General features: G+C 43.9%; 2 protein-coding genes across 2 annotated transcripts in view; one reads left to right on the forward strand and one right to left on the reverse strand.

Moving 5' to 3' along the window:
* Positions 1 to 8,851, forward strand: part of ALS2CL (ALS2 C-terminal like) — a 31,385-nt gene extending 22,534 nt beyond the window's left edge. The window contains exons 16-25 of the mRNA XM_009072988.1: positions 51 to 224; positions 509 to 602; positions 1,168 to 1,325; positions 2,591 to 2,659; positions 3,519 to 3,692; positions 4,516 to 4,558; positions 4,801 to 4,862; positions 6,255 to 6,404; positions 8,416 to 8,512; positions 8,780 to 8,851. Of these exons, the coding sequence (XP_009071236.1) occupies positions 51 to 224; positions 509 to 602; positions 1,168 to 1,325; positions 2,591 to 2,659; positions 3,519 to 3,692; positions 4,516 to 4,558; positions 4,801 to 4,862; positions 6,255 to 6,404; positions 8,416 to 8,512; positions 8,780 to 8,851 (1,093 nt within the window). The remainder of the gene's footprint in view (positions 1 to 50; positions 225 to 508; positions 603 to 1,167; positions 1,326 to 2,590; positions 2,660 to 3,518; positions 3,693 to 4,515; positions 4,559 to 4,800; positions 4,863 to 6,254; positions 6,405 to 8,415; positions 8,513 to 8,779) is intronic.
* Positions 8,852 to 11,709: 2,858 nt separating this feature from the next.
* JMJD4 (jumonji domain containing 4) overlaps positions 11,710 to 12,393 on the reverse strand; it is a 6,097-nt gene continuing 5,413 nt past the window's right edge. Inside the window, exon 6 of the mRNA XM_009072989.1 lies at positions 11,710 to 12,111. Coding sequence (XP_009071237.1) covers positions 11,800 to 12,111 — 312 coding nt within the window. The 3' untranslated portion in view covers positions 11,710 to 11,799. The remainder of the gene's footprint in view (positions 12,112 to 12,393) is intronic.

The following is a 12,393-nucleotide window of genomic DNA, read 5'->3' on the forward strand; positions in this document are numbered from 1 at the left end:
ATCTCTAAGGTCCATTCCATCCCCTTAACATACTCTGAACCATTTTGCAGTCAGCTGGGCCTCGAGGAGTTCCCAGTGGAGAAGAGGTGGAAGGGAATCTATGACCAGTTCCAGGAATTCATCCATTCTGGCTGCAAAGAAGAAATGGAGGAGTCTTTCACAGGGTTTCACATACAAACCAGCAAGGAGCTGAGGAAATCTCAGGAATATCTCTTCTGCCAAAGGTATGATTATTCCACGGCCTCATTGTCACAAAGGAGCCCATTTGAATTAGGGTTTGCCATGTGTTAAAATTATAAACCCAAGAATTATCCAGTTTATGAGACAGGAGGAGGAGGAATTTTATTCCTGAATTTAAGGTTGTGCTGCTGAAACTGATTCTTATAAGTGAAAAATTCATTTATTCTAATTGTTTTATAGCCCCCCTAGAATCTACCTACAAGACCAAAATGGATTTACCCCAGTGCTTTGTTGTGTGGTTTTCCTTCCTGACCTATCGCCTTTTCAGGGGCACTGAGGATATATCCTGGAAGACAGAAGATATTCTTGAAGAGCTTGTTCAGCACCAGGAGTTGGAGTCACTGCAAAGTTATTTAGAGAAGGTAAAGTCTAAAACCATAGTGATCCAGGTCTGTCCACCAGACGTGGACACAGGTCATAGCAACTTTCTTTTGCCTTCTGTTAGCCCATAAAACATTGTCAGTGGGTTCAAGAGTTTCTCTAAACTGTGTGTGAAAAATAGGGTTATCCTCATGCTTTCTGAACACTCAGTTTGTGTAGAGCTATTAAGGCCAGGAAGTGATGATAAAGCTTCACTCTTGGCTCTCAGACTGTGCCAGGGAATAACCAGCTGCTTGAAATGATTAATGCACTTCCATGTACTCTTGGAGGTTGTTCTTCCCTCACCAAGCCTTTCCCTGGAGCACCCTTTGTTCTCTCTCTGGAATATCACAGCAAATCTCAGCAGAACAGCAGTTCTACTAAGCACATTTCTGCCTGATAAGAGGAGGAGAATGGGCTTGTGGCAGCAAAAATAGAGCAAAATTACAGTTGATTACCTCTAGGCTTGTTCTCTTTTGCTGACAAGAGAAGGTTGGGTGGCATTTTGGTGTTATACTCTCCTAATGGCAAGGGCTGACTTGAATTTAATTGTCCTCTATCATGCAGGCATTGAAGTCTTCCCTGCACCCACTGGGAAAGCTGCTGAAGGCCCTGACAATAGCTTTTCAGGCAACATATTCTGGGATTGGGGCCAACAGACATTTGCTGACTATGGCACAGGAGGAAGTCAAGTACTATGCAAAGAAAATATGGGAATTCTACCAGTAAGTCAAGCACAAGTCCTTCCACTGGGTATGAGCATGGAGGGCATGTGGAGTAGGATATTGGAATCATGTTTTCAGGTGACATGGTTTATTCACAGCATATTTTTTTTGGCAGAGTTGTTTCAGAGTGGTGCTAGATAAAGAGTTATTTGCAATAACCAAGATCATACGGACCTAGAAGACCTTTCTTATGCTCCTTACTCAGTACATGAGCTAAGGGCTTTAATGTGACTATATCTCAGGGAGCTATGGCAGATCAAAGAGCTGTTGCCTATAATAAAGCTTTGGACAAGCACAGGAGTGCCAGGACAAGGGAGAATGGCTTCACACTGACAGAGAAGAGGTTTAGATTAGATATTAGATACTGGTTGTGAAGGTGGTGAGGCACTGGCACAGATTGCTCAAAATACGGAAAGTTCTCCAGGACTTTATATCAGCATAGGGCTGAAGCACATCTGCTCTGGGGCCAGGCTGGGAGAGCTGGAGGTGTTCAGCCTGGAGAAGAGAAGGCTCCAGGGAGATGCTAGAACACCTTCAAATGCCTAAAGAGGCTCCAGTGCTTAAAGGGTGTTCTGCAAGAAGAAGGAGTTTGGACAAGGGCCTGGAGTGAGAGGACAAGGGAGAATGGTTTCCCACTGCCAGAGGGCAGGGATAGATGGGACATTGGGAAGGAATTCTTCTCTTTGAGGGTGGTGAGGCACTGGCACAGGTTGCCCAGAGAAGCTGTGACTGCCCCATTCCTTGAACTGGCCAAGTTGGAGGAGGCTTGGAGCAATCTGGGCTAATGGAAGGTGTCCCTGCTCATGGCAGGGGTTGGAATGAGATGATCTTTAAGGTCCCTTTCAATCCAAGCCATTATGATATGAAATATCAAGATAAACCCAGAGTAGGATCATCCTCAAATGTTCATGGATGGATTAGAGAATTGTTTGGTATGACAGGTCCTCAAACCTCCTGTCCTTTGAGTGGGAATACAAGGAGATGGTGCTCAATGCAGACCACAGTTACGATCTCAAGAGTAAACACTCAACTTTTTTTTAGACACTATAGAGATTTTTGAACATACTTGGTGTTTCTGCTGATAAAGGAGAAACCTCTTAAATAGTGCAACTTGAATACTGAAACAACACTGCATGGGTTACAGAGAGCTTTACTAATACCCAACTTGATGCTGGGATGGCTGAGCTCCTCCCTTGTGAATAACAAATTATCCTTAAGAAAAAAAGGAGGGATGGAACTAACACTCATTTCTGCTGCTCTTCTAGGGGTTTGCTCCATTTGGCACTGGAGCAGAAAGGCCAACTGCCCCCAAAATATACGGATGGAGATACAAGGTATGTGTTACCATTGGGAGTTTAATTTGAAGCTGCTCAGGCAGAGGAAGTGTCTTCTGAAATACATCAAGCCCTGAACTGTTTGTATTAATCTGGTTGAGTCAGGTTTAGTGCCCACACCTTTCCAAGCGCAAAGCTTTCAGTGTTTTCATGCTTTGAAGCATGAAAACAACTTCTTTCAATCATGTTCTGTAGCAGAACAGTGGCAGAGGAGGTAGAAGACATGTTGTTCCTAGAATAAAAAGGTAGGAATAATAGTGGGAGACCCAGGTTTAGGAGTTTTGGAAGTGAGAAAAAGCATCTTTGTTCAGATGTCCCTGTTTGGCCTGGATTTCTATTTGCTGAAGCTGCAGCTATCCCCGTGTGGGTTCAATGAAGCCAAGAGGGTGGTGGAATGATAAGCAGCTGGAAAAGGACTTTAGGTGAATTTGTTTGGTCTTTGTCCCTGAAGAAATAACAAGTGCTCCACTGACACAACTCAGGAAGAGCAGCTGGAGATGGGTCTCTACTGACACAGCTCAGAAAGAGCAGCAGGACACAAGACCCTACTGACACAGTTCAGAAAGAGCAGCTGGAGATAGGCCTTTGGAGTTCCAGGTTTCTCCCAGTGACTGAGGAGATCTTGTGGAGAAACCCTGTTCTGTCACACAGCACAAGAAGCATTTTCACCTTCAGCTTGTGGCCATGTCCAGCACTATGTCTTATAGGTCACTACAGTCCAACTGTGATATTGAAATCAGGAGGAGGAAGGAGGGGAAAATAAGGAGAACGGGAAGCTGCTTCTTCCAGTGTGCTGTGTGATTCTGGGAATATCAAGGCTGTAGGTCTCACTGTAGGACTCTGCTTTTCTCTGCCACAGTGACCATCAGGCCTGCAGCGTGGTCCTGCCCCTGATCTTGCCCTGCTTCTACCCTGAGCTCTTCATGCTCTACATGCTCTATCATGAAAGAGAAGATGACCTCTACTGCCAAGGGATTGTGGATCTCAGTCTGTTTCCTGACATCAAGCTGCTGGAGTTCCTGGATGTGCAGAAGTAAGTGGCAGTTTCATCCCTGGATGCAAACCCAGCATACCAGCTGGGAAGGTCCTGGAAAGGACATGTAACCTGTTGCTGTGTCCATCACTGGATGTAGCATTGAAGTTTTCCCCAGGCTTCCATAGGAAGTCCTGCCATGAAGTCCCTGTGATACTGTCTGGAAGGATAACATTGGCTAGAGGAAATCTGCTCTTTTCTATGCTAATTTTCTTTTCTCTGTGTGTGTGTAAAAACCCTCCTTTAGCTCACCAAATGGTTTGTTGCAACTCAGGACAATCAGAGAGAGTTTATAAATGTGTCTTAGAAATGGCAGTATCCTGTGGGATCTGCTGTAACAATATAGGAACAGAGACTCAAGAAAGGGGAAAGGCTGAGGAACCACATGTTTCCTTATCAATTTCTGCTGCTAGATCCACCTTTGGGAGTGATTTGTGAGGCTCAATGACTCACTCAAGCAGCACAGGAGCTTTCTAGTCAGCATCATTTGCAGCTCAAGGACTTCAGCAGGGTGGCAGGAGACCCAGAGCTTCAGCTCCATTCAGTTTAGACTCAGTGAGAGAAACTGAATCTGAAAGTGCCAAAACTTTCCATTTTCTCAGGAGCATTTGTGAATAAAATAAACTCTGTGCTCAGGTTAATGAGTCCAAGCTACTAATTCCTCCTGTAGTAGTGTAAGGAGAGGAGCAAACTCAGCCTCAAGCACCTACAAGACTTTGTAGGCATCACCTTGAATGAGGAGATAGAGGACTAAGGAGATGGAAGTCAAAAGTGACTTAGGGTGGAGTCAGACCTTTTAAATCTCTCTGTAATCTCCTTTCAGACACCTTTGGCCTCTCAAAGATCTCACCCTGACAACCAATCAGGTAAGAAAGAACACTAGGAACCATCTGGGTGTGTGAGTGAGATGGAATCAGGGCCACACAGTGGCTGATGTAGCTTCACCTCATTAACCACAGAAACCAGAGGTCCATGACATGTGTTGATGTGTTGATTAGTTATGATCTGTAGCTACTGCCCATGGATATCCAGGCATGGGAACATAATAGGATTGCTTACTACTGCTCTGCTTGGTCATGTTCCAAAGACATCTGTGTCTCCTTTCCAGAGACGATCCCTGATCAAAGACAAGTGTTTCCTGTCTGCCACAGAGTGTTTGCAGAAGCTGATGTAAGTCACTATCCATCACCTCTGCCTGAAGTCCAGGGATTTTGTGTTTTCTGGGAAATGCCATCAATTTATACCTGTTTACAAAGGCATTTCAGGGTCAGCCTGTGAGATTGTTTAAATAAAAGTAGTTTGTGATATTATTTCTCTTTAAAAGTAACTTCTATAGAAATTTTTCTCCCCAAATCTACATGACGACAACATCAATCATGTTCGAATGCATCTATTCCATGGCTAATATCTCCCTTTGATTTTGTACAGATACTCCTTAGGAAGAAATTGTTGGCTGTGAGGGCAGGGTCAGCCTGTGAGATTGTTTAAATAAAAGTAGTTTGTGATATTATTTCTCTTTAAAAGTAACTTCTATAGAAATTTTTCTCCCCAAATCTACATGACGACAACATCAATCATGTTCGAATGCATCTATTCCATGGCTAATATCTCCCTTTGATTTTGTACAGATACTCCTTAGGAAGAAATTGTTGGCTGTGAGGGTAGTGAGGCACTGGCACAGGTTAGGTTGCGACACAAAACCTGACTTGGATGAAGTAGAGTCCACTCATATCAGTGTGCACAGCAAATTGGGCTTGGGTGCGACTTCCTGGCCATGATCCAGCTCACTGCTCTGCACACATGTAGCTACATGGTGGTTATCCATCCAGTGTGGCATCCCAAGAGTTGATGTAGCAAAGCAGAGCTCAATTTCACAGTTTCATAGAATGCTCAGGGGTTGGAATGGACCTTAGAGATCAGCTAGTCCCAACTCCCTGCCCTGAGCAGGGACATCTCCCACCACACCCGGCTGCTCAAGGCTTTATCCAACCTGGCTTTGAACACTGCCAGGGCTGGGGCAGCCACAACCTCCCTGAGCAACCTGTGCCAGTGTCTCACCGTCCTCACAGCAAAAAACTTCTTTCTCACATCTAATCCAAATTTCCCTCTTTCAATTTATCCCCATTACTCCTTGTCCTATCACAACAGTTCTTAACAAGGAAGTCTATTCCAATTTAAGAAGCTCAACTTGGTTTCTAGGCTTGAAGTCCAGCCTGGGTGATGGTGCTGCACTAATGAGTGGGAATGAAAAGAGGCAGGGAAGTATTGTGGATCCATAAGACAGGAGCTCTCAGGTCCCTAAGACCCGATGACTGTCTCCCTATAAAAGCCAAAGTGACTATTTTTCTGGAGAAGGCACTACCTAAACAGGAATTTATGGGCAGAAAATTGCACCTTCGTAATGTCTCTTGGCACAACCTTGTTGACTCCTTTCTGGTGCAGCCATATCAAATGATTGATGGACTTGGCAGTCTGACTTTTGGCTTTTTTTTTCTTTAAGTTCTGCTTTATCTCTTTAGCTGTGTAGTGGAAGCATATTTGACCTGGTTTTCATACCCACAGCACCACAGTGGATCCCAGGGAAAAGCTGGTGATCCTCCAGAAGACCTATGAGGAGATAGAGAGCACAGTTTCTCGTGTAGTGGAGAAGGACTACAAACTCCCCATGGATGACCTGTTGCCCTTACTGATGTATGTTGTATCCCGAGCAAAGTAAGTGGAAGCTTCTCCTTTCCCACTCCTGTTGTTGTGTGATGCCTCAGGGAAAGGACAACCAAGTTTCCAGGCCAAAGAACAGAAATTAAAACCTGGGATTTTGTGTTTTAATGTGCTTTTTCCTGAGCTGTGTTTGGGTTTCTCTGTGTGCTGCTGTCTGCCAGCTCTGGTGTGATGCTGTTGGCCAGGATATAAAGTGCCTAAGGACTTCCTGAGGGTTCATCTCTTATCCAAGAGGATAATTCAGGGTTGTCATGGGAAATGAGGTCTTACCTGTAGCTCAGTTTACCACAGAAACAGTTTCATAGTTTCATAGTATAATAAAAATAGGAACATAAAGGCCAATTTTGGCCTCTAAAGGCAAATTTTTGATGCCTTAAGGCATGTCCTATATCTTATATTTCCTATTTTCCAGTCTCAGCTTGGATTCAGTTTGGAGCTTAGGAAGGTCTTGAACATTACATCTAGTAATTAGACTTTTCCTATGTGGGAATGACTGGAAATATACCACATTTCTGCCAAAGAGGCTCTGTCTGTGCTGCTTTCAGGGTAACTGCAGGAACCTGCTGACATCCAGCAGGATCAAACTCTATTTCCTGGCAAATTGGAGTCATAGAATCATAGAATCAAATGGGTTGGAAGAAACCTCAAAGATCATTGAGCCCAACCCTACTGTGATTACTAGACCATGGCACTAAGTGCCACATCCAGTCTCATCTTGAAAACCTCCAGGGATGGTGAATCTACCACCTCCCTGGGCAGCCCATTCCAATGTCTGACTACTGATTAGGAGTCAAAATCCTTCACTGACTTCCTGGAGATGTCTGATCTCCAAAAAAAGGTGAAATGGTTAAACTTGGGGGCATGAAATTCATATATTTTTTTAATATAGAATCATTGCATTGTTAAGCTTGGAAAAGACCTTGAAGATCATCAAGTCCAACTGTCAAACAGCACCACCATGTTCTCTACTAAGCCACGTCCTCAAGTGCCACATCCACATATTTTTGAACACTTCCAGGGATGCTGACTCCCCCACTGCCCCACTGGACAGCCTGTGCCAGGGCTGGACAACCCTTTCCATGAAGACATTTTTCCTAATATCCAATCTAAATCTCCCTAGGTGCAACCTGAGGCCATTTGCATTGTTAGGAAAAGACCTTGAAGATCATCAAGTCCAACTGTCAAACAGCACCACCATGTTCTCTACTAAGCCACGTCCTCAAGTGCCACATCCACATATTTTTGAACACTTCCAGGGATGCTGACTCCCCCACTGCCCCACTGGACAGCCTGTGCCAGGGCTGGACAACCCTTTCCATGAAGACATTTTTCCTAATATCCAATCTAAATCTCCCTAGGTGCAACCTGAGGCCATTTCCTCTCAAACAGCACCACCATGTTCTCTACTAAGCCACGTCCTCAAGTGCCACATCCACATATTTTTGAACACTTCCAGGGATGCTGACTCCCCCACTGCCCCACTGGACAGCCTGTGCCAGGGCTGGACAACCCTTTCCATGAAGACATTTTTCCTAATATCCAATCTAAATCTCCCTAGGTGCAACCTGAGGCCATTTCCTCTCATGCTGTCAAAATATCCTGCAGCCATATTGGATGATTGAGGTTTTCTAAGAAGGTTTCTTGACTGTAAATGAGAGCAGAGAGGAATAAGAGTGTGAAAAATGGAGGAGCTAAAATTTTCCTATTAAGTTGTAGCTGCTCCATCCCTGGAAATGTTCCAGACCAGGTGAGATGGGGCTTGGAGCAACCCCACGGCAGGGAATGGAACTGGATGATCTTTAAGGTCTTTTCCAACCCAAATCATTCTGGGATTCCATCTTTGAGATCCAATCCTGCCAGATACCTCCTGGACTCAGCCTCCAGAAGATCAAGGAATCAGGAAGACTTTCAGATCTGTGCCTCCTCCTCCTCTCCAAAACACCTAATTCCAAACACCCCCCCACAAATGCCCAGAGATTTTTTTTGTCACCTTTCCTTTCCCTAGAATCCAGCACCTGGGAGCTGAAATCCATCTGATCAGAGACTTGATGGATCCTACCAACCAAGGAGGAATGTTTGACTTTTTGTTAACAGCACTGGAGGTAAGGGAATGTTTCCTTGCAGCTGCATCACCCCGAATAGCAAAGCTTTGCATGTACAAGGCTGGAATTGAACTGTAGGGGCTGTTTTCATGCTTAGCACCAGGAGGTTACTTCCCTGCTAGGCTAGGGAATATGCTTATCCTTCATTTTCAGTGGATTTCATCCTGCCCTTGAGTTCAGCACAGCTTCTTTGGCTGCCAGGAGCCTAGAATTTTGCCTCCAGATTCCCAAATTTCCCCTTAATGTTTTGCTCTGTTCCTTTCCCAGTCATGCTATGAACACATCCAGAGGATAAGAATCCACCAGAGGGAGAACTGCCACGTCACTCACAGCTCCTGAGCCAGAGGATCCAAAGGGAATATCCTCCCTGCTGCACTTTCGTTGACCAAACACTGTTGGATGAAGAAGCAATCATGGCCCTGCTGTTCTGGCTGTCTTTAAAAGGGAAGCACAATGATCAGCTGAGGGTTTTTTTTTTTTGACAAACTCTGATCTTAAAGCAAACACAAGAATGGTGAAGGCTAAAAGCCTTCAATATCCAACCTCAGCTCATGTTTGGGAATCTCTTGTGGAAAGAAGCAAAGGTTCCCCTGTAGTTTTCTTTCCCTTTCCTGCACATAACAATCTGCCTTGAAACCTCCTTAGATGCTGTTTGGTTTGCACTGAACTGACAGAAAGAAGAGTTTCTTTTCTAGAAACGACAATCTTGATGGGAACATTTGGGGTTGGCATGGTCAGAGGTCATCTCCACACTCCTAAACAACTCCTTCCTGGAGGGAAAGGTGGGTTTTCCTGCCCTAAGAGGAAGGTTTATCTACTCCTCCTCCTACCTATGCCCAACTCAGTACCTCTCATTGCATTATAAAGCTGCTATTCACTAACTTCATTGATTTAGGATACTAAAATAGGTGTATTTATACTCTACTCACTCCTGTGAAGCCTCAGGGATGTCACATTTGCACCTTGGACATGCTTGTGCTGCTTTGGAATCCTACAGGGGCTCATGTGGGCCTGATAGAAAGGACAGAGGTTGTCCTAGGGTGAGAAATGTCATATTCTGCAAGAAGAAAAGAGAAAAGCACCTGGTTTTGAGAACTGACAGAGCTGCAGAGACACTGAGGTGCTGACAGACCCACCCTGACACCAGTGGGGTATAAACTAGGTGAGAATCAGCCTGGAGTTCTGCTGCCTTTGTCAAAGGCAAAGAGATGTTTGGTTTCCTGTTCCTCTCAGACAAAACTGGCTCTATCTGAGCTGCATTTTTAGAGCAAAAGCTCTTTTGAACTTGATTTTAACCTGCTTTTTTTATTCTGGACAGTTTAATTCTCCAGGTCTGTGCCTTCAGGAAAACAAACCACACCAGGCTCTTTACTCCTGTTTATCACAAGTATTTTGCTTTAATAAATAACACACTGATTACAATAGCTAATATATTGGTCTGAGAATATCCTCATGTATGTTTTCCAGTAACTTTGTATTCAAATAAAGCTGTTGGAGTTTTTAAAGAGAGATTCCAGGCTTGCATGCTCCTTATTCCAGTCTTGCTATCTTCAGGCAGTTGGGAATGTACTTTTGTCTTGAACTTGAGCAGATCTGTGGTTCCTTTACTGCCTTCAGGAAGAATTTGAATTATCAATCATCAATAAATCTCATTTTTGTGCTTCTGCTCCCTACTGAAGCAGTGAGGAGATCATGTATTAAACCATGTTTAGTACCAGTTTAATACCATGTTTAATGATTTAGGGCTTAAACCATGTTTAATACCACTACGGAGTGAGAAGAATACAAGCCCAAAACATGTTTTCCTTCCTAAAACACTGATTGTCAGCTTTAAATCTTTATTCCTCACCTCTAGGAAGTCTCACCTTATTCATATAAGGAAGCAAAGTGCAGCTGCCTGGTTTGGGGGATGTAAACAGCCCTAAGGAACAGCTTTTGGGAGCTTTTAATTTCAGACTTGCTTCAAACTGGCACTTTTCCAGCCTAAAGAAACTCCCTGCCAGAAGGTTGAATCACTGAGATGTAGTCACAGCTGTTTAATTAAAAATACAGTCTGGTTTCTCCATACAGAATTCATCCATGCTCCGGAGAATTTTAATTTCAGATATCATTTCCTACTCAAAATGCAGATCCTACTAGAAAATAGGCCATGCAAAATGCATGCAAGTACAAACTCCAAGGAATTCTCTAGAAAACATGGAGATTTTTCAGCCTACTGAAGATTTCCACTATTGCACTTCCTAAACATCAAGTTTTCAGTTGCTTTTACGTTTGGAAAAGTGAAGTTCTGGAGCAATAATTCAAGTGAGGCCTAAAGTGGCAACTAACAGTGTGCAGCCATTTGTGCTTCTAGGCTTTCTCAGCCACCAGGAAAAGCAAGAGAGAGGTTTCACTGGGAATATTTTAGCCCAAGGGTAGCATTCAGGTAACAAATTGTGCTGTGGAACCATGCAGAGGTGCTGTTTGCTGTGTTCACTGCAAGGCTTTTGCAGCTGCTGAGAGGAGGCTACTTGCTGGCTTCCCTGATTGAGCAAATCTCTGCTGGAGGAGGTGTTGTGCCTTGAAATAAAAATGTGGGAGAACATTCCAGAACATCTAGTTCCTCCTTCTGAGCTTGGGTGGGTCACATGCTGAATGAACAGTGGCAATCAGAATTCCTGCTTCCCAATTACTGTAGTCAGTTGAATCCTGGAGCAGTTTGAGGGCTGACACTACCTGAGGTCTCAGCTTTAGGGAGATTCCTAGCAGGACACAGGTAGAGTCAGTGATTCCACATCCAGGCTCCAGCTGCTGAGCCAGCTCAGGCTTCCATGGGAGTAAACTAGCTAGAGTTTGCTAAAAAAAACAAGGAGCAGCAAAGCTGGGCTGCACCTGGAAGCAGGATATAGGGCTTAAATAATTGAGCTGTGAGCAGACAAAGCAGAGCTTAACTGCAGGTTTGCTGCTGTATACGGTGGTGTTGGAAGCAGAGGGAATTTGGTGCAGAGCAGTTCAATGTCAGTGTTTATCCATAGGGAATTTCTGTCTCCCTTCCCTGAATTCATGCTTACAATAAAATACAAACAGGCTTTGGGGTTTTTCCTTGATCTGAGATTTTTTTTCCCTATCCAATGACTCTAAACACTCAAATGCTCTTAAAATATTCAGCCTGATGACTGTCCTCCCTCCCCACTCTCTAGTAAGGCTCTTTGTACTTCAACTGCACCAGCTAGAAAACAGGGAGGAGTTAGTCTCCTCCAAACCCTTTGGAAAAGGTTCATTTCACAAAGAAGTGAGTAAATAGGAAGTCAGAGCAGGGCTGTATCTATTGCTGCTTTCAGGTGGTGGAGCAAAGCCTCAGGAGGTGGAGAGAGTGATGTCAGGTCTAGTTTCTTGAAGTCTTCATTAGCACTTAATGATGTCAACACCTTCACAGTTCTCTTCAGGTCAAACACAGCATGGAGCATGCCCAGGGTGGAAATAGCAGCTTTTGGGGTGTTCTTGGCTGAAGCTTCATCATCCAGACCTTTTTCCAAGACAGAAATCCTGTTCTCTGCAATAACTTTGAGGAAGTTGTAGAATTCTTTGTAGTCTATACCTGTGCAGGACTTCATGATCAGCTAAGGGGAGGGAAAAAAAACAGTGAAATGGAAACAACACTCTGAAATTTCCATTAAGAATTATAAAAACATGTATATCAAGCTGGGAAATATCTGGACTCCTAAATAATTATGTTTAATAATTATGTTTAATATTATCATTTTGTAATTCCACAACAGCACTAAAATTCTTTACCTTACTTGAAATGTCCCCCCCAAACCAGTCTGTCCCCCAAAACCAGTCTGTTCTTTCCAGGTACTAAATAGTTGTGTGATTTGAAACTATTTTTGAAGGAAATCAAC

The sequence above is a fragment of the Acanthisitta chloris genome, unplaced genomic scaffold, assembly GCF_000695815.1.
Source record: "Acanthisitta chloris isolate BGI_N310 unplaced genomic scaffold, ASM69581v1 scaffold4754, whole genome shotgun sequence".
NCBI classification, from domain to species: domain Eukaryota; kingdom Metazoa; phylum Chordata; class Aves; order Passeriformes; family Acanthisittidae; genus Acanthisitta; species Acanthisitta chloris.